The sequence below is a fragment of the Hyla sarda genome, chromosome 7 (genome assembly GCF_029499605.1).
Source record: "Hyla sarda isolate aHylSar1 chromosome 7, aHylSar1.hap1, whole genome shotgun sequence".
NCBI lineage: Eukaryota > Metazoa > Chordata > Amphibia > Anura > Hylidae > Hyla > Hyla sarda.
In genome coordinates, this window is record NC_079195.1 from 185,368,405 (window position 1) to 185,389,213 (window position 20,809).

The 20,809-nt window shown below is 45.4% G+C and overlaps 2 protein-coding genes across 7 annotated transcripts in view; one reads left to right on the forward strand and one right to left on the reverse strand.

Annotated features, from left to right (window-relative positions):
- Nucleotides 1–2,324: 2,324 nt before the first annotated feature.
- LOC130282103 (protein spinster homolog 1-like) lies at nt 2,325–5,392 on the reverse strand. Its single transcript, XM_056530002.1, has 2 exons — nt 5,261–5,392; nt 2,325–3,915 (listed from the first exon to the last, which is right to left on the reverse strand). The coding sequence occupies exon 2, from the start codon at nt 3,888–3,890 to the stop codon at nt 2,376–2,378; it is 1,515 nt and encodes a 504-aa protein (XP_056385977.1). The 5' UTR covers nt 3,891–3,915; nt 5,261–5,392; the 3' UTR covers nt 2,325–2,375.
- Nucleotides 5,393–5,449: 57 nt separating this feature from the next.
- Nucleotides 5,450–20,809, forward strand: part of RASAL2 (RAS protein activator like 2) — a 394,529-nt gene continuing 379,169 nt past the window's right edge. For 5 of the 6 annotated variants that reach the window (XM_056531795.1, XM_056531790.1, XM_056531791.1 and 2 more), the window contains exon 1: nt 19,796–20,212. In XM_056531795.1, coding sequence (XP_056387770.1) covers nt 20,044–20,212 — 169 coding nt within the window. In that variant the 5' untranslated portion in view covers nt 19,796–20,043. Of the gene's footprint in view, nt 5,466–19,795; nt 20,213–20,809 lie in introns of those variants that run through there. The other variant, XM_056531799.1, reaches the window with a different exon arrangement.

The window sequence follows — 20,809 nt, forward strand, 5'->3', positions numbered from 1 at the left end:
GATGTCACAGTACAGAGATAATACACACAGTAATGTCACAGTACAGGGAGGGATAATATACACAGTGATGTCACAGTACAGGGATAATATACACAGTGATGTCACAGTACAGGGATAATACACAGTGATGTCACAGTACAGGCATAATACACAGTGATGTCACAGTACAGGGATAATATACACAGTGATGTCACAGTACAGGGATAATACACAGTGATGTCACAGTACACGGATAATACACAGTGATGTCACAGTACAGGGATAATACACAGTGATGTCACATTACAGAGATAATACACACAGTGATGTCACAGTACAGAGATAATACACACAGTGATGTCACAGTACAGGGATAATACACACAGTGATGTCACAGTACAGGGATAATATACAGAGTGATGTCACAGTACAGGGATAATATACAGAGTGATGTCACAGTGCAGGGATAATACACAGTGATGTCACATTACAGGGATAATACACACAGTGATGTCACAGTACAGGGACAATACACAGTGATGTCACAGTACAGAGATAATACACAGTGATGTCACAGTACAGGGATAATACACACAGTGATGTCACAGTACAGGGATAATACACAGAGTGATGGCACAGTACAGAGATAATACACAGTGACGTCACAGTACAGGGATAATACACAGTGATGGCACAGTACAGAGTTAATACACAGTGATGTCACATTACAGGGATAATACACAGAGTGATGGCACAGTACAGAGATAATACACAGTGATGTCACAGTACAGGGATAATACACACAGTGATGTCACAGTACAGGGATAATACACAGTGATGTCACAGTACAGGCATAATACACACAGTGATGTCACAGTACAGGGATAATACACAGAGTGATAGCACAGTACAGAGATAATACACAGTGACGTCACAGTACAGGGATAATACACAGTGATGGCACAGTACAGAGTTGATACACAGTGATGTCACATTACAGGGATAATACACAGAGTGATGGCACAGTACAGAGATAATACACAGTGATGTCACAGTACAGGGATAATACACAGTGATGTCACAGTATAACCATCTCACAGCCGGACCACCATGTAATTTCAGCAGAAAATAAAGCAGGGCCTCATGTTCAAGTTTCGCCTAAGGCCTCACAAAGTCTAGAGCCGCCTCTGGTCGGCCCTATCATGGGACCCGGTGGGACCATAAGTCCCAGGTGGCACTTTTCAGGGGCGGCATTTTGCTGCCCCCTTTTTTCTTTGTGCCTAGTAGGTTCATGGTAGGGTTGGTGCCGCCGCTGCTCACTGTTCTAAAGCAGCTGCGGGGTATAATAGCGAGACGGGCACTGTAGACAGTGAGTCTGCCTCCGGCCGACCGGGGTCTGACGAGGGACATTGCACAAGTGACGTACTTCTGCAGACCCGCTCAGGAGGACGTCAGTGACGTAACTCGTCAGGCCGCTGCCGGAGAGGAGAAGCGCTGTGCAGGGCAGGTAAGTGTGTCTCTGTGTGTGTCTGTGTCTGTCTGTGTGTTTGGGGGGGCTATGGCTACCTAATGTGAGGAATCTATGCTACCTAATGTGGGGAAACTATGCTACCTAATGTGGGGAAAGTATGCTACCTAATGTGGGGAATCTATGCTACCTAATGTGGGGAAACTATTCTACCTAATGTGGGGAATCTGTGCTACCTAATGTGGGGAAACTATGCTACCTAATGTGGGGAAACTATGTTACCTAATGTGGGGAATCTGTGCTACCTAATGTGGGGAAACTATGCTACCTATTGTGGGGAAACTATGTTACCTAATGTGGGGAATCTGTGTTACCTAATGTGGGGAAACTATGCTACCTAATGTGGGGAAACTATGTTACCTAATGTGGGGAATCTGTGCTACCTATTGTGGGGAAACTATGCTACTTAATGTGGGGAAACTATGCTAAGTAATGTGGGGAAATTGCTACCTAATGTAGGGAATCTATGCTACCTAATGTGGGGAAACTATGCTACCTAATGTGGGGAAACTATGCTAAGTAATGTGGGGAAATTGCTACCTAATGTAGGGAATCTATGCTACCTAATGTGGGGGCTTGAATGAGCTGCGGCATATGGGAGGCCTTAATAAATAATTAGAAACTTATACAGCAAGTGACATATGGGGGTCCACCTGAGTAAGTGACACATGGAGGGGGGGTGCTGAACAATTTATGTTTTTTTTTGGGGGGGCACAGGTACATTCTTTGCACAAGGGCCCTCTGCTGTCTGTGTCCGCCACTGGGTAGAGAATAAGGGGTAAAGTGGAACATAGAACAAATGCAGTTATTTTTTTCTTAATTTTTTTTTAATGAAGTAAACGAGATAAAGGTAAGCAATGACTTTTCCTCAGTCTGAAGCGCGGTCCTCATCGGCAGGAAGCAGTGAGGAGGAGGAGGATGATGGAGGTTCTGATTCCATCTCTGCTTCTTTTTCGTCCCTCTCTATATATAGGGCCGTGGCCATGAAGAAGGCCCCTCCGATGACTGCCATTATGGTGCAGGTCATGAGGGCATACTCCAGGCTGCGGTATTTCAGAAGAGGGGATTTGGCATATCCTCGTTCGTAGGTGTCAGATATCAGGCCGATGAGGTACGGGCTGCCGGCGTCACCTAGGAGGTGATAGATTGTCATCTGCACGGCCAGGGCTGAAGATCTCCTCCACGGAGTTACTACTTTTAGTATAATGTCAGATATGAGGGTGAAATTTACTGACAGAAGCGTCTCTCCGATGAAGATGAAGATGTTGGTGGCAACGAGGCTGATGTTGCCAAAAGTCAATGCCAAAAGAAGAAAAGGGGCGGAGAGCATCATCGCGCATCCACACACAAGCGGGTCAGCCCGTGGGTTGGATTTGCGATATCTTTTACTTATCTCCGTCCCTGCTACAACTCCCAGAATGCCGGAAACGACTGTAACCACACCAAATATTAGGATGTCGTGATAGTCACACGGTTCAGCACGGCAAGGGTCCTTCTCTTGTAGGAGTGTTCGTGCCTGGGTCAGGTATGACGGACCCCATACACCTATGGCTCCCACTATGAAAGATACAGCCGTCGATCCCATGGTGGTTAACATGAAGCTTCGATTTTTAAATAGTTTTTTCAGATCTGTCGCCCATTTGGCAAACTTCTGGGATTTGTTGTTCTTCTTCCCGTTTGTAGTTGTTCTTGGAAGCTCCTTTGTGACCAAAATCATCAAAGCCACAGCTATGAGGCCCAGGCCAGGGGTGACCCGAAATGCCCAGTGCCAATCGCCCCTTGCTGCATCAGTCACTTTGGGCCCGATGATGTATCCTAGTCCGCAGCCTACAGGTATGACGGAGTAAAACACGTTCAGCATGCGGGTCCGCTGGTCACTTGTAAAAAGGTCTGCAATGATGGAGGGGGCGATGGTGCAGAAAGTCGCCTCTCCGGCTCCAACCAGTCCACTCGTCAGCAGGAAGAGCAGGAAATAGCCGTCAGGGATGAATGACAGGGTAAGTGTCATGCTCAGCCAAACGATGACTCCTGCGCAAACAGTATATTTCTTATTACAGTGGTCGCCCAAATATCCGGCAATTGGTGCGACCAGCACGTAGCTTCCAATAAACAATGTATTCAATAAGCCGGACAGACTAGCATTGGTGTCATATGCTTTCTGTATATAAGGCAGCACCCCCGCCACGCTGGAGCGATTTGCATAGATGAGCAAATTAACAAAGGCGAGGATCACTACGGTGATGATGGAACGTGCGGTGGACATCACGCTTAGAGATGGCAGGTTCTGCCTCTCAGGGATATCGCCCTTTTCTACATCCATATCACTATGGTCCTCCATTGCTTCTTCCTCCTCCTTCAGCAATGGGTCTTGTGGAGAGGCCATGGTCACAGGTCAGAGCCTGAAAACACTAGAGAGAGAGAGATAAGTGAAGACATTAGACAACATGTCATCATTCCTGTCATTATACAATAGATCCTTCATACAGAGCAGAAATGTCCAGCACAGAACCACAAGATAACACTAAGACCATCATAGCCTCAGAAGAAGACGCTTCTCTATAAGTGTTTTATATATAACCCTGAACCTGTCCGATCCTAGTAATATCTGATAACCCTGAACCTGTCCGGTCCTAGTAATATCTGATAACCCTGAACCTGTCCAGTGCTAGTAATATCTGATAACCCTGAACCTGTCCGGTCCTAGTAATATCTGATAACCCTAAACCTGTCCGGTCCTAGTAATATCTGATAACCCTGAACCTGTCCAGTGCTAGTAATATCTGATAACCCTGAACCTGTCCGGTCCTAGTAATATCTGATAACCCTGAACCTGTCCGGTCCTAGTAATATCTGATAACCCTGAACCTGTCCGGTCCTAGTAATATCTGATAACCCTGAATCTGTCCGGTCCTAGTAATATCTGATAACCCTGAATCTGTCCGGTCCTAGTAATATCTGACAACCCTGATTCTGTCCGGTCCTAGTAATATCTGATAACCCTGAACCTGTCCGGTCCTAGTAATATCTGATAACCCTGAACCTGTCCGGTCCTAGTAATATCTGATAACCCTGAACCTGTCCGGTCCTAGTAATATCTGATAAACCTGAACCTCTCCGGTCCTAGTAATATCTGACAACCCTGAATCTGTCCCAGTAATGGCGGATTATAAGGGCTTGGCTGTATGGTCACTGGGCCATGTGAACTTCATACTGTAGATACAATTGGGCTATCCCGCTATATACATTTACTAATAATGAACCTACCCCACCTCATTGGGATCTATCCGTCCCCTATATGACTTTCTGCCACTAGTTGATTTGAAAATTTTCCCTTTCGGAGTACCCGGAGTATTTCTATTGTTAGTACACACAGAATTCTATTATATAATATTATATTTCTGCCCTAATCTTTCTGTCATTCTTTTACTACACCACCAAATCTTTCTCATAGACTTATATCTTTTAGAACTTCATGAATTAGGACTCTTTTTCTTGGGGGCTTTTTTGGGCATAATTGCATTTTAGCAGTTTTGCAAGAAAAAGCTCTGGTCATGATACTATCTGTGCGTTTTATTATGTTTAATGGCTAAGCCAAGTATTGTCACAATGCTATGAGAAATATAACTTTTGTTATTTCTTTTGGAAATTAATTTCTTGGTTTTTTTTTGCTAAAAAAATAAAGCAACAGCAATAAAAAAAAACTGTCAAACAAAAAGCCCTGTGTATGTATGAATAGAAGAGGCTGAGACTTACCTTGTGGTTCTCTCTTCAGACAAGGAACGGTCAAAATCTTGAATTCTCTATCGCAAATAGAAACTCTCTAACAAACACTTTACACCACAGGTTGTGAATGCAAAACACACTGAAGAGACTGCAGCCGGCGCGCACCTCCTTGTACAGCTTACGGTGACATCATCACAAGCATGTGTGACATCACAGGGTTCTAAACCATCTTCAGGTATGTGTATATCTGTATAGTAAATGTGAGTAGCCATATTAGTCCAGTGATGCAGATTGTAATACCTTTTTTATTGGACTTTATTCTTTATTTTAACAGAATTTTGTAGAGACAAACTTTTGGGATCCTCCCTGATAATTTATAAAGTCCTTTGATCATTAGTCCTTGACTATTGGACTTGATAAAGGGAGGAATCCTGAAAGCTTGTCTCTACAAAATTCTGTTAGTCCAATAAAAAAGGTATTACAAGAGACTGCAACATATTTTTTGATTTGTGTGTATGTATATATATATATATATATATATATATATATATATATATATATAGTTCCAAGCGTGAGTAGGTGCCTCCAGCTAGGGTCAGTGTCCAGGATCCTGCATACGTAGTTCCAAGGAAAATGCTGTGGCACTCAAGGTATGGTGAAAAAATGAAAACTATTTATTCATCCCAAATGTGCAAAGAGCAACGTTTCAATGGTCTCACACCATCATTATCAAGCCACTTGCCAAGCCACAAGCCACTTGATAATGATGGTGTGAGACCATTGAAACGTTGCTCTTTGCACATTTTTGGTGGGACTGTATATCAATTTAAATGAAAATCTATCTGATGATAAAACTTACCTTAAACTTTGTGGGATCCCACTGAACCTTTTAAAAAAGAACTGTTGACTCTGTTGGAAGAGGGGAAAGCCAGATCTATTTTGACCCAAAAAGAAGTGGATTATATTTTCGTGCCTGCTCCAATTATTCCTATCTTCCACTCGCTACCCAAGCTGCATAAGGACCGATTCCCGACGCCGATGCGTCCGATCGTGGCGGGGATCGGATCCCTTAACGAGCACCTATGCGAGTGGTTGGACTCAGTACTGCAACCTCTGGTTATGCAATGCCCAAGTTATATCAAGGACACTAAGCACTTGCTAAAAATCATGGATAAATTCACATGGAGCGATTCTCTGTCGTGGCTTACTTGCGACATTGAATCGCTCTATTCCAGTATTCCGCAAAACCTGGCATTATCAGCTATCTCGGATATACTGATGAGATTTTCTAAATATTCTGTGGATTTGAGACATTACATTATTGAGGTGGTAGATTTTGTGTTAAAACACAATTATTTTATGTTTGGTAACAATTTTTATTTGCAGCGCACGGGGGCAAAGCCATCACCACCTCGGGCTAAGCTTTTTGTTTTTTGGTGGGAGGAGCAGTTAATTTTTTCTGACGCCAATCCATTTTCCACATGCCTCGCATGGTATGGGAGGTATGTATCCGATGTGTTCATCATTTGGTCGTCTGACCATCTGACCGTTAATGCATTCATGACATCTATCAATAATAATCGGTTCAATCTTACGTGTACCCACACATGGTGTAAAAGTGAAACCCCCTTTTTGGATGTCATATTACGTGGCAACCCTGATACAAATAACATTGAGGTTGATCCTTACAGAAAAAAGATATCAGGCAATACCATCCTAAGGGCGAATTCATGCCATTCCAAACAAACAGTAAGAGCCATACCAGTAGGTGAACTTATACGAATTAAGCGGAACAGTTCTTCCGCCGAGGTGTACCGCAGGGAAGCTGATGCAGAATGCACACGCCTGGCGGCTCGAGCTTACCCTGGATGGCTCTTGAAAAAACTCGGTCGAGAGTGGATCCTATGGATCGAAAATCCCTTTTTACAAGTAAGCAACCAACTGAATCACAAGATTGTCCTACATTTGTCACCACGTACAGTCCAGAATTTAATGACATCAAACGCATTGTAATTAAACACTTACCTTTGCTATCAACAGATCCCACGGTAGGGGAGATTATAAAGTCAGGTGTGAGATTTGCAGCGAGGCGGGCACCTACTCTATCCAATCTCCTTGTTCCCAGTATGGTGGACACGGCTAGTGTTACCACCCAGTGGATTAGCACCAAGGGCTTCCACAAGTGCAGTAAATCGCGGTGTGTGGTATGTCCCTTTGCCGAAAAATGCCAGAAAATAAAAGGTACGGTGGATGGCAAATGCCATATCATTCACAACTTTATAAACTGTGATAGCACTTTTGTTTTATATAAAATCATGTGCACACAATGTCACTCAACATATGTGGGTTCCACCAAAAGGTCCCTTAAAAAACGCATGCAAGAGCACATTAGACATGCTGCTGGCCCTTTAAGCTCGGACATTTCTAACATATCTAAACATTTTCTAATATGTCATAATTCAGACACCACTTCCCTTAGGTTCTCAGGCATTGAGAAGGTGAAGCTAAATAAAAGGGGAGGTGACCATATTCGATCCCTCCACAATAGGGAAATCATGTGGATTTATCTTTTGAATTGCATTCAACCCCATGGTCTAAATAGCAAAACAAATTTAATATTACATTACTGATATGTCTCCGAATAATTTATCTGTGTTTGGTCCCATGTTTTGGTTTTAATCACGTGCACATGTGATGTGGACCTGTCCCTCCCCTTCCTGTGGGAATGGGGAAAATGCCCTGGAGTATATAAGGGTGCCTCATTTGAAGATCTACAGGCTATGAGTAAGGATCGATAGATCAGAAACGCGTCAGCCATGCTTGGGACCCCCCTCTGTTTGTGCAATATTTCATATTTTTGATATGTTCACGGTTTGTCTGCCACCGTGAAGTCTTTTAAGGAAGAACCCTGAATAAAGACGGACGTTTTACTTCTACTTGCTGGCTTTTTTAGTATTTTAATTTAGTTTTATCCACTGTGCCAGGGATGAAAATTATTCCAAAAGAAACTAACTCAACTGTCTATGCTCCCCCGTTGCTCCAATATTGGTGTCCCGTTCTCTGTTCGCCGCCTTCTGCTTTTCCTGCAGGTCAGTGAATCACGGTGCGCTCAGTGTCATCATTGTTTCAGCACCAGTTTTACAAATCAGTGTGCCTCCAGTGTTACACCAGTGTTTACAAATAAGTGTGCCTCCAGCTGTTGCAAAACTATAACTTCCAGCATGCCTTGACAGCTAGAGACTGTCCGGGAATGCTGGGAGTTGTAGTTTTGGACCACATGGAGAGACACTGTTTTGAAAACACTGTCTTAGTCAGTATTTTCCAACCTGGGGACTTCCAGCTGTTGCAAAACTACAACTCCCAGCATTCCCCTGACAGTCTTTAGCTGTCCAGGCATGCTGGGAGTTATAGTTCTGCAACAGCTGGAGACACTCAGGTTTGGTAGGTAGGTCCTTAGTCCATTGTTTTCCAACCTGGTTGCCTCCAGCTGTTGAAAAACTCTAACACCCAGCTTAAGACTGTCCAGGCATGCTGGGAGTTGTAGTTTTGCAACAGCTGGAGGCCCCCAGGTTGGGAAACACTAACTACGGCAGTGTTTTCAAAACATTGTCTCTCCATCTGTTGCAAAACTACAACTCCCAGCATGCTCGGACAGTCTTAAGCTGGAAGTTAGAGTTGCAGAAGGTGGCATTTTGGTGGGTAGTTGGGCCCTTAGTCCAGTGTTTCCCAACCTGAGTGCCTCCAGCTGTTGCAAAACTACAACTCCCAGCATGCCCAAACAGCCAAAGCCTGTTTGGAAAACACTGGACTAAGGGCCTAGCTACCAAATGTAACGTGGCCACCCACCTACCAACCAAACATATTACCTACCTAGCAAATGCTTTTCCTGCCTACCTAACAAACGTATACCGTATATACTCTAGTATAAGCCGAGTTTTTCATCACGATTTTTCGTGCTGAAAACACCCCCCTCGGCTTATACTCGAGTGAACTCTCCGCCCTCAGTGGTCTTCAACCTGCGGACCTCCAGAGGTTTCAAAACTACAACTCCCAGCAAGCCCGGACAGCCGATGGCTGCCCGGGCTTGCTGGGAGTTGTAGTTTTGAAACATCTGGAGGTCCGCAGGTTGAAGACCACTGTATCAGACATTGACAAGCGGTGATGATGATGACATGTGGTGATGATGACAAGGGGATGATGAAGGGGGGGTGGGATTATGACAAGGGGATGATGAAGGGGGGGGTGTGGGATGATGACAGGGGGATGATGAAGGGGGGGTGTGGGATGATGAAAAGAGGATGATGACAAGAGGATGATGACAAGTGGATAATAAAGGGGGGTGGGGATGATGACAAGGGGATGATGAAGGGGGTGTGTGGGATGATGACAAGGGGATGATGAAGAGGGGTGGGGATGATGACAAGGGGATGATGAAGGGGCGGGTGGGATGATGACAAGGGGATGATGAAGGGGGGGTGTGGGATGATGAAGCGGGGATGATGAAGGGGGATGATGACAGGGTGATGATGACAGGGTGATGATGATGAGGGTGTTATTGACGGGGGTCTGGATGATGACAGGGGGGGGATGATGTATTTCCCACCCTAGGCTTATACTCGAGTCAATAACTTTCCCTGGGATTTTGGGGTGAAATTAGGGGCCTCGGCTTATATTCGGGTCGGCTTGTACTCGAGTATATACGGTAACCTACCTACCTAGCGGCAAACCTTTTACTTGCCTTCCTACCAACTGAACTTACTACCTGCCTAAATAACTTGCAAACTTACTACTTGCCTACCTACTTAGAGAATGTTATACTTACCTAATTTACTACTTGCAAACGTACTACCTGCTTACCTAGCAAACATATTACCTGGGTGGGGTGGGGGGGCCCAGGCATATTCTTTGCACAGGGGCCCTCTGTTGTCTGTGTCCGCCCCTGTGTCCCATCCAGCTTAAAGAGTTAAAGAATACATATCATGATCCCCCCCCATCCCCCCAATCTGTCCCTGACTCTACCTGACACTAACCCTGCATTTATTTTTGGTATAAATACCCCCTAGGTACCTTTAATCTTCTTAGTTTTACTGCTCAGTCTGCAGCCCGTGTTGAGGGAGGAAAGGGGTGTGGCCCGGCAGCCGTGACATCATGTGAAGCCTGCCGGGCTGACTTCCGCCCTTCCTCCTCTATGCTGCGATCCCTGTCGGGACAGTGCATAGAGACTGTGAATACAACGGGCCGGAAGCTCCTTAGTCTCCTCTCCCTCAGAGGAGGAAGATCGGAGCTCAGTACTGGAAGCCTGTGCTAGCATTTCTCTTGCGGTGTTGCTATCAGTGTGTGAAGAGTGGGAGAAGAGGGTTGCATTGACAATCCAACACAATGGGCAGCACATTGAACACATTTTATAGGTGATCAGAAACTTGCAAATAACTCATGAAAGAATAAAGTTACATTAAAAACAAGCACATCATTGTTTTTCTTGTGTAATTCCCAATAAGTCTGATGTGTCACATGACCCTCTTCCTATTGAAAAAACTAAAGTTGGATTCAAAATGGCCGACATCAAAATGGCCGCCATGGTCACCACCCATCTTGAAAAGTTTCCACCTCACATATACTAATGTGCCACAAACAGAAAGTTAATATCACCAACCATTCCCATTTTATTAAGGTGTATACATATAAATGGCCCACCCTGTACTATAACAGTTATGTCCGGCGAGGCGACACATTCTCTAAATTTAGTGCCTCTTATGTCTTTTATGTTTTAGGTTGTTCCCTTTTCCATGCAATGCAAGCAAATATATTTAAAGGACAACTACAGCATTCTAACACTAATCCCCTATCCACAGGATAGGGGATAAGTGTTTGATTGTGGGGGGGTCCGACCCTTGGGACCCCCGCGTTCTCCTGAACGGTTACCGCTAATGCGCGTAGCGTCAACCTAGAGAGGTCGACGGTACGCCCCCTCCACAATTGCTGCCTCCCCGCCTCTCCCATAGAACTACATGGAGGAGGTGTGTTGGCCGCAATGTCATGCTGCATCCGGCACGCCTCCTGCATGGGAGACCAAAGGCTGAGCTGTGGTCCTGTGCAGGAGATCGTGGGGGGTCCCAGTGTTCGCCCCCCCGCAATCAAACACTTATCCCCTATCCTGTGGATAGGGGATAAGTTGTTTTGGGCTGTAGATGGCCTTTAAGCCAATTTTCAGCTATCAAACAAGCAGTGTCTCCCAACCAGTGTGCCTCTTGTGGCAAAACTACAACTCCCAGATTGCCCGGACAGCCAAAGGCAAATTTTGCTGAAATCCATTCCAAGGCCCATTGAAGTTAATGGGATCCTGAATTGGTGGGGAATCTGTGTTTTGAAAACACAGAAATTCTGCTCGAATTCTGCTCAAATTTCCTTCTAATTCTGCAAAATTGCAGAAAATCCGCATTCTGCTTTTCTGCACAGAATTTGAGCTGAAAAAGCAGAATTTCCGCCATATGAACATAGCCTCATGAACATTTCTATTAGTATGATCCTCACAGCTGGTGGGGACTAAACTATATGCCGAGCAAGAAGAGTCTTTGTTATATAACATCAGCCCATGCAAAGGCCTTGTGTAAATGTAAATGTCTCTACAAGTGACATTTATGATCATGCTGTAAACAAGAACAAGATCAATGAGAAATGATTTATTGTTGCCCTCCATTCACAGTGGCCAATTTATGTTACAATAGCCCTGAAACCAGCAAATCCTCATAATAATTGGCCAATATAAATGCTCCTTTAGTCAGAAATGATTGTTCTATTATCACTACACAAACTACCTTTATGTGCAGCATCAGCTAAATGATCTTTGTTTCTATGGCAATGTTAAAGCTAACTACTGTATATTAGACATAATACATCAATATAGGAACCGTCTGGATCAACACCAATTTAAAAAGGAGATCAGTTTTGGGTCTGAGAATGAATGTTTTTCTTTTCCTAGTTTTACATGCAGATATTTACATTTACAAATTCACATTAAACTCCTTTGCTTTGGTGCTTATGTTCAGGGCATACACCAGCATGCCATCAGAATAGTACTCTGACATATGCCGTGGCGTACCTGAGCTGTTCCTGTAAAGTTTAATGGACTGAATGTAGTCAACTAGTGACATTTGGTCCATTTTTGAGCACTTTCTGTTATTTTGGGAGACGCAAAAGCTTCTAACTCCCACAGTATTACATTATGTTGTCAGAAATAAATAATCTTGTTGGCTTGTAAACTACATTTGGTCTTTTTAAGGGTGCGTTCCCACAGGGCGTATACGCAGCGTATTTGACGCTGCGCAAAATGTATGTCAGCAGCGGGAAATACGCTGCGTATCCCTTGCTCACTATACACACAGGGCTTTCCGGCGGCAGCCCTATGTGTGTAGTGAGTTTTGGAGGCGGGGCCGCGTGCCGGCGTATCTGTGACGCGCGGCCCCGCCTCCAAAACTCACTACACACATAGGGCTGCCGCCGGAAAGCCCTGTGTGTATAGTGAGCAAGGGATACGCAGCGTATTTCCCGCTGCTGACATACATTTTGCGCAGCGTCAAATACGCTGCGTATACGCCCTGTGGGAACGCACCCTAAGAGAATAAACAGGGCCAAAATAATGGCCCCCCTCCTTTAATGAATCAACTGTGCCCCCCACTCACTAATAATGCTCCAGCAGTGCTCTCTACTTGCTATTAATGCCCCCAATCTCCAATCTCAAGTAATGCTTCAACAGTAACCCATCACATTTATAATGCCCATACCTAGTTTTAATGCCCTTCCTAGGCAGTAATAATGCCCCCCTGAAGTAATCATGCCTCCTGTGCCCCTCATGTACTAGGACCTTAGGGGTAATGTTTCTCCATGAGTAGAGTGTCATAAATAAGTGTGGAGACTTATAGATATAAATATGCTCCACTGGGAATGCTGGAAGGATATGCAATGCAGCTCTCTGATGCTACATTTTGCAGTTAGCTTTCCCTTCAGGTCCATGTTGCACTCTGATTAGGAGCCTTATAACATGACTGGGGAGTTATGCCAAGTCAGAAATCTCTCCTAAAGGAAAGATGGGTATTCCATCTGTTACTTTCAAAATCACACTTCAGTTTGTGGATTACCCTTAGCTTCAGCCAAATATTGCTATTGGCTTGAAGAATAGAGTTTTCCTTCACCTGTAGAACTTGATTACTTTTAGTAAAAGTTGTGCCTTCTACATGGTATACCAGTGTCTGGATTCCTTCCGACACCTTACAATCATGGCACCCCAAGAAAAAATCAGGCCAAACATTATACACAGAGTGCCCCAGCGGAACCATTATCATCACTAACATCTACTGCATGGGTGACAAAAATGCAGCCTGCGGGCCGCATGCGGCTCACAATGAATGTATTTGCGGCCCAGACATCACTGTGTCCCGAAAGATGTTTTCGGGACACAGGGATGCCCCCGTCAACTCTCTGCAGCCCCGCTTTAACGCAGGGGCCGCCGGGAGATAGCGCACGCCGGGACGTCACTGACGTACCGTGCGTGCGCCCATAGCAATGGAGGCGTGGAAGAGTGGAACATGGAGGTGGAAGAAGCGCGCTGGCCAGCATGGTAAGTGACCAGCGGCGTGTCAGCTTTGGTGGTCAGACTCCTCCGGTCTCGGGACCTACAGCTATGGCCGGACCGGAGGAGTGGTGGTCAGAGCACTGAAGTGGGGTAGTACACAGGAATACAGCCTCCAGACATACAGTGTATATGGCTGGAGGCTAATGTGGGGGAATTGTACTGGGCACCTAATGTGGGGGAACTGTACTGGGCACCTAATGTGGGGGAATTGTACTGGGCACCTAATGTGGGGGAACTGTACTGTGCACCAAATGTGGGGGATTCGTATTGACATTCGCTTACATCACGCTCCCAGAATTCAGGGGCCGGTGTTACTACGTCCTTTTTTGGATGCGGCCCACATAAACTTAAACCTTGTTTTTTTGGCCCATGTTAGCCTTTGAGTTTGACATTCTTGATCTACTGTGTAGCTTCCTTGTCACTGTCCCAGTTTTAGAATAACCCTGTGGAAGCATTCATGCCAGTGTGGCAGAGACTTTGACTGGTGGAGGATTACAAGTCTCTCCCCTTCAGAGACATCTGTCCTCTTTTTGGGCTGCAACAATATCACAGTAGTTTACCTGAATGAAGCACTCTTGTGATGTCACCACAGCTTACTTAACCCCTTAAGAACACAGGGTTTTTCCGTTTTTGCACTTTCGTTTTTTCCTCAACACCTTCTAAAAATCATAACGCTTTCAATTTTGCACATACCGACCCATATGAGGGCTTTTTTTTTGCCCCACCAATTGTACTTTATAATGACATCAATAATTTCACCACAAAATTTAGGCGAAACCAGAAAAAAAATATTTGTGGGGCAAAATTGAAAAAGAAAATGCCATTTTGTAAATTTTGGGGGTTTCCGATTCTATGCAGTGCACTTTTCAGCAAAAATGACACCTTATATTTATTCTGTAGGTCCATACGGTTACAAGGATCCCTAATTCATGTAGGTTTTTATTACATTTTACTACTTAAAAAAAATTATAACTACATGCACCAAAATTAGTATGTGTAAAATCGTCATCTTCTGACCCTTATAAGGTCTTTATTTTTTCCATATACTGGGCTATATGAGGGCTCATTTTTTTGCACCATGATCTGAAGTTTTTATCGGTTCCATTTTTGTTTTGATGGGACTTTTTGATCGCTTTATATACATTTTTTTTATGTAAACAAACTTTTTATTCAACTTTTTTTTTTTTTTTTTACACTTTTAGTCCCCCTAGGGGACTTTTAGGAGGAATCAGTAGATTCCTCATACAGATCAATGTGGTTCCATAGAACCACATAGATCTGTGTGCTCTGCGCTTGATTGATAAAGCCTGGTCCTGCCAGTCTTTATCATTCTTAGCGCAGCAGCCAGCGCAGGAGGAGAGTTAAGCCCTCTGGCAACCTCACCTTCCTACGTTCCTCCGTTGCGCCGATATCAGCTTCCCGTTCCTCCAGTGATGCTCAGCTCCCTGCTTCTTAGGCTCAGAACGTCACACTGCAGTCAGCGTATTGGTGATAGGTTGAGCGCACTGTCATGTAAGGAGCTCGGGCCCCACCTTCTCCCTGCTGCCTGGGCTCCTTACATGACAGTGCGCTCAGCCTATCACCAATACGCTGACTGCAGTGTGACGTTCTGAGCCTAAGAAGCAGGGAGCCGAGCAGCGCCAGAGGAACGGCACCTCGATATCTGTGCAATGGGGGAACGTAGGATGGTGAGTTAAACTTTGTTTTCTTAGTTTCTGCAGCCCGGGCACAGGGGAAGTTATAAGTGTTGCACCACAGTTCTCCTTTAAAGGAGTACTCCCCTGGAAAACTTTTTTTTTTTTTTAATATCAACTGGTTAGTTAAACAGATTTGTAAATTATTGTAAAGTTAAACAAACGAAAAGAAGAAAAAAGAAAAGAACTTCCTATGGAGCATACAGCAGCTGATAAGGACTAGAAAGATTAAAGGGGTACTCCGGTGGAAAACTTTTTTTTTTTTTTAATCAATTGGTGCCAGAAAGTTCAACAGATTTGTAAATTACTTCCATTAAAAAATCTTAATCCTTCCAGTACTTAGTAGCTGCTGCATGCTACAGAGGACATTGTTTTCTTTTTGGAACACAGAGCTCTCTGCTGACATCACGAGCACAGTGCTCTCTGCTGACATCTCTGTCCATTTTAAGAACTGTCCAGAGTAGGAGAAAATCCCCATAGAAAACATATGCTGCTCTGGACAGTTCCAAAAATGGACAGAGATGTCAGCAGAGAGCACTGTGGTCATGATGTCAGAAGAGAGCACTGTGTTCCAAAAAGAAAAGAATTTCCTCTGTTGTATTCAGCAGCTAATAAGTACTGGAAGGATTAAGATTTTTTAATAGAAGTAATTTACAAATCTAAAAAGTAAGGTGCAGCTCACAACAGAAAGACCGAGGCAGTTAAAGCTAAAGCCGGACCCCACCGGCAACAATAATGTAAATTAATAAAACCTATAGCTTATGCCTCTAGGACCTCACCAATGGTGCATAATGGTGTGGACAAAGATAGATGTAACAGCGTTTAATCAAAAATTGCTTTTAATTCAGATATAAAATGTAATATATATATATAAATAAAATGGTAGCAAAATATCAAAATAGTGGCAAAATATCACATTACACTGGCATTGATCTAATGAAAATCTCACTGGGCCCTAGTGAGGTATCAAAAATTGTGTGAATTAATATTTGTCCATGAGTCTGCAGATAAAAAAATATAAAAATAAAAATACCAATATAAAAATAAGTCCGTAAGAAACGTATGGATATTGTAACATAAAGTCAATGAAGAAATGAATAAAAAAGTTGATGAATGAATGATACGGAGTATCTCTCACCACTGCTTCTGGCTTGGTCAACCGATGGTAACCGATGCAAAGCCTCACACCTAACGCTACTTTCACAGTGCCGTTATGACATGGCAGTGTGACGGGCGTCAGGGGAGCTGGGGAGAATAGCGGGAGAAATATTACTGCAAGTTGCCTTTTTCTCCTGCTATTCTCATTGAAAAAACAACGGTGCCTGGCAGCCCCCATAATAGTAAATGGGAGCCGCCGAAACCCGTTGTTGCCAGTTGCTCCCCATCCCCAGAACGGCCGTTAAAGTCACTCACAAAAAAAAAAAAGACATGCGTCCGTTCTCATGACGGGGAGCAACGGCAATGTGTAAGGGGCTTGAAACAGGTGAGGTGTGATGTCACGGCAGCTTACCTGGCTGGAACACTCTTGTGGCATCGCAAGATCATAGGTCCATCCCCCCCACCCGCAATGTTATTTGAGCCCCATAATTTCCAAATGGTCTTTTTTATGACTACATGTGTAGACCTCATCAATAAACAGCTTTGCAGGAAATAATTTACCGCTTTACCGAAGACTTCACTGACTTTAGTGTTGGAGACAAAAAATAGTGCAGCATTCTGCATGCAGTATTTTGTCTGGTGAACTGCCATACACAATGATGGAAACCTAATGGACACTATTAAAGTCGATGGGGACCATCAGACACCAATGATGTTCTGCATGCAGGGAATCCAGCACTACTTTTATTTTCATTATGTTGCTGGGGCAGAACAAGGGAAAAAACAATAGTGGTGTGAACGCAGCCTGATGGTAAGATGTGGATAGGATGGAGCATATCCCTTTTCATGTGACCTAAAATTTTTTAAGGGTAACAGCATGCTCCTTGTAGCTGCACAGGTTATATATATATTATGTGTCCATCCTTGTGGGTCACCCTAATCTGTACATCCCAAAGACCTAAGAGCAGCATTTTCCAAACAGTGTGCCTCCAGCTGTTGCAAAACTATAACTCCCAGCATGCCCAGACAGCCTTTGGCTCTCCGGGCGTTGTAGTTTTGCAGCAGCTGGAGGCTCACTGTTTGGAAAGTACTGCCTTAGAAGGCCTGGGAATTGTCTTCGGAAAATTGCTATACTCCGCAGGCTGCCCGGACATGCTGGAAGTTGTAGTTTTGCAACAGCTGGAGGCATACTGTTTGGAAAACACTGGGATAAAACATGGCTCTTTTTAGGTCACCCATAATTTTTTGAAGGGTAAGTTCATGCTTCTTGTAGCTGCACAGGTCATATAAATGCTATGTGTCCATCCTTGTGAGTCACACTCATTTGTACATCCCAAAGACCTAAGAGAACCTGGGAATTGTCCTCAGAAAATGGCTATACACCGCAGGCTGTCCGGGCATGCTGAAACTTGTAGTTTTTAAACAGCTGGAGGCACATTGTTTGGAAAACATTGCCTCAGAGGGCCTGGGAATTGTCTTCAGAAAATTGCTATACTCTGCAGGCTGCTGGGGCATGCTGGGAGTTGTAGTTTAGCAGAAGCTGGAGGCACACTGTTTTGAAAACACTGCTTTAGAGAACCTGGGAACTGTCTTCAGAAAATTGCTATACTCTGCAGGCTGCTGGGGCATGCTGGGAGTTGTAGTTTAGCAGAAGCTGGAGGCACACTGTTTTGAAAACACGGCCTCAGAGGGCCTGGGAACTGTCTTCAGAAAATTGCTATACTCTGCAGGCTGTCCGGGCATGCTGGGAGTTGTAGTTTAGCAGCAGCTGGAGGCACACTGTTTTGAAAACATTGCCTTAGAGAACCTGGGAACTGTCTTCAGAAAATTGCTATACTCTGCAGGCTGTCCGGGCATGCCGGGAGTTGTAGTTTTGCAACAGCTGGAGGCTGTTGAATATACAACAAAAATAGAGAAACATAGCCGCACATCCACCATTTGTATTTTGATCTGCTTGCTTCTCAGCCTAATTTCAAAAACTAACAGGTTGTTAGTACAGTGACCCCCCGACCTACGATGGCCCCGACATATGATGAAATCGACATACGATGCTTTTTTATGGCGGGGCCATCGCATTAAGTGCTATCCGGCAGCGCCAAATGCTTAAGCTGCTGCCGGATAGCAGCTTAATGTTCCCCGTGTGGTGCGGTAAGTATTACTTACCCCTCCATGATGCTCCGGGGTGCCGGGTCCAGCGCTGGTCTTCCGGTGTCTTCTTGGCCCTCTCCGATGGCGTAATTACGTCGCTACGCAGGCCCAGTAAGGCCTTGCGGAAGACAGAAGAGGACCGGAGAAGACAGAAGAGGACCGGAGAAGACAGAAGAGGACCGGAGAAGACAGCGGAGAGCCCAGCGGAGGCCCGGGATCACCATCGGGAGCGGCGGGGACACCATCTCGAGCGGCGGGGACAGGTGAGTACAGCTTCCTATACTTTACATTGCACGAATCCCTCAACATACGATGGATTCGACAAACGATGGCTCGTTTGGAACGAATTACCATCGTATGTTGAGGGACCACTGTATACATTTTGATCAAAAAGTACAAGCCCACTCGCCACGTCAAGGCCACCTATTTAGAGTGGGTCCCTAGCCTAACCACTGCCTCTACAACACCAAACCCACAGGGGGAATGACCCCTTGGCCAGGCAGCCCCTCTGCTGCCCGACCAAGCCCCCGGCTCCTGGTCACACCACCCCACAGACAAAGCATCACAGCAACAATGGCCGCCACAGAGAACCACACCAGTGTGAACACCCACCATGGGCTCCCTGTAATTCTTTGAAGGGTAAGTTCATGCTTCTTGTAGCTGCACAGGTCCTATATATCCTATGTGTCCATCCTTGTGGGTCACACTCATTTGTAAAAGAGAACCTGGGAATCGTTTTCAGAAAAATTGCTATACAGGCTGTCAGGGCATGCTGGGACTTGTAATTTTGAAACAGCTGGAGGCACATTATTTGGAAAACACTGCCCCAGAGAACCTGAGAATTGTCCTTAGAAAATGTGCTACACTCGCAGCTGCCATTAGGTGGCGCCTCTATAATACTTATCTCTTATCGATGAGATAGGTATTCCCGTGTATCTCAATTGTTCCACACGTCTGTGGCCCCGCCCCCTGCTCTGTGGATAGGCGGGCGGCTGCTCCGGTCTATCTCCCAGGGATGCCGCTGATGCCGCTTGGGGTTGGCACAGTGGAGTCTCAGCCGTCGCTCCCGGTCGGGCAGCAGCTGGCAGCGCCGCACGTCGTGTCACACGGTCACCGTGCAAGCTAGAGGAAAGGTGCCGGGCACACCGTAATATCTGCTCCCCAGCAAGGAAGCCGGCAGGCGGCACCCGGAGCCCTCTCCCCGGGGTCGGCAGGAGGTGCAGGGGGGATCTTGGGCCGGACTCATGATGGATCTATCTCCCGGAGGAGACTCGTTATCCAGCGGACATGACTTGTTCCATAGCTTTCAGGACCCCGAGGATCTGGACTCTCCGTGTACCGGGACCGGAGGCGTGCTGGAGCGGATCCTGATGGAGTCGGTGTGTCAGCAGCAGGGCTGGCTGCGGGTCTATGGTAAGTGGGGGACTACAAGTCACAGCGTGCCCTGTCAGCAGCATGATAAAGCTGCGCGTCTATAGTAGAGCGGCAATGGGGACTACAAGGCGCAGAGTGCCCTGTCAGCAGCATGAGCTGGTGGGCTATAGTGAAAGAATGGCAAATGGGGGACTAAAGGTCACAGCATGCCCTGTCAGCAGAAGGGCCTTTAAGGGAATGGCATGAGGGGGACTACAAGTCACAGCATGCCCTGTCAGCGGTAAGGTCCATATCTTATAAGAGAATGGCATGGGAGATTACAGGTCCCAGTGTGCCCTGTCAGCAGCATGATGGGAGTTGTAGTTCTCACATGACTGTTCATGGTCTCAAAACGATTGCACCAATCAGATCTTCCGTCATCCACGTTGCTTAGTGTGTTGTGTCCCTTTAAAGTTCATGAGATGCGGATCTGTGCCAGTAGGGATTCTGCAGTGGTACTTGTAGTGCCAGGCTACGTATGTTGGAGGCTCTGGGGCTATAGCCATAGATATGCCATGTAAGCTCAGGGCAGCTGACCTCCAGATGTTGCAAAACTACAACTCCCAGCATGCCCGGACAGCCAACGGCTGTCCGGGC

Excerpts from the sequence above, each read along its gene's own strand:
- LOC130282103 (XM_056530002.1), bottom strand. The coding sequence starts at position 3,890 with ATGGCCTCTCCACAAGACCCATTGCTGAAGGAGGAGGAAGAAGCAATG.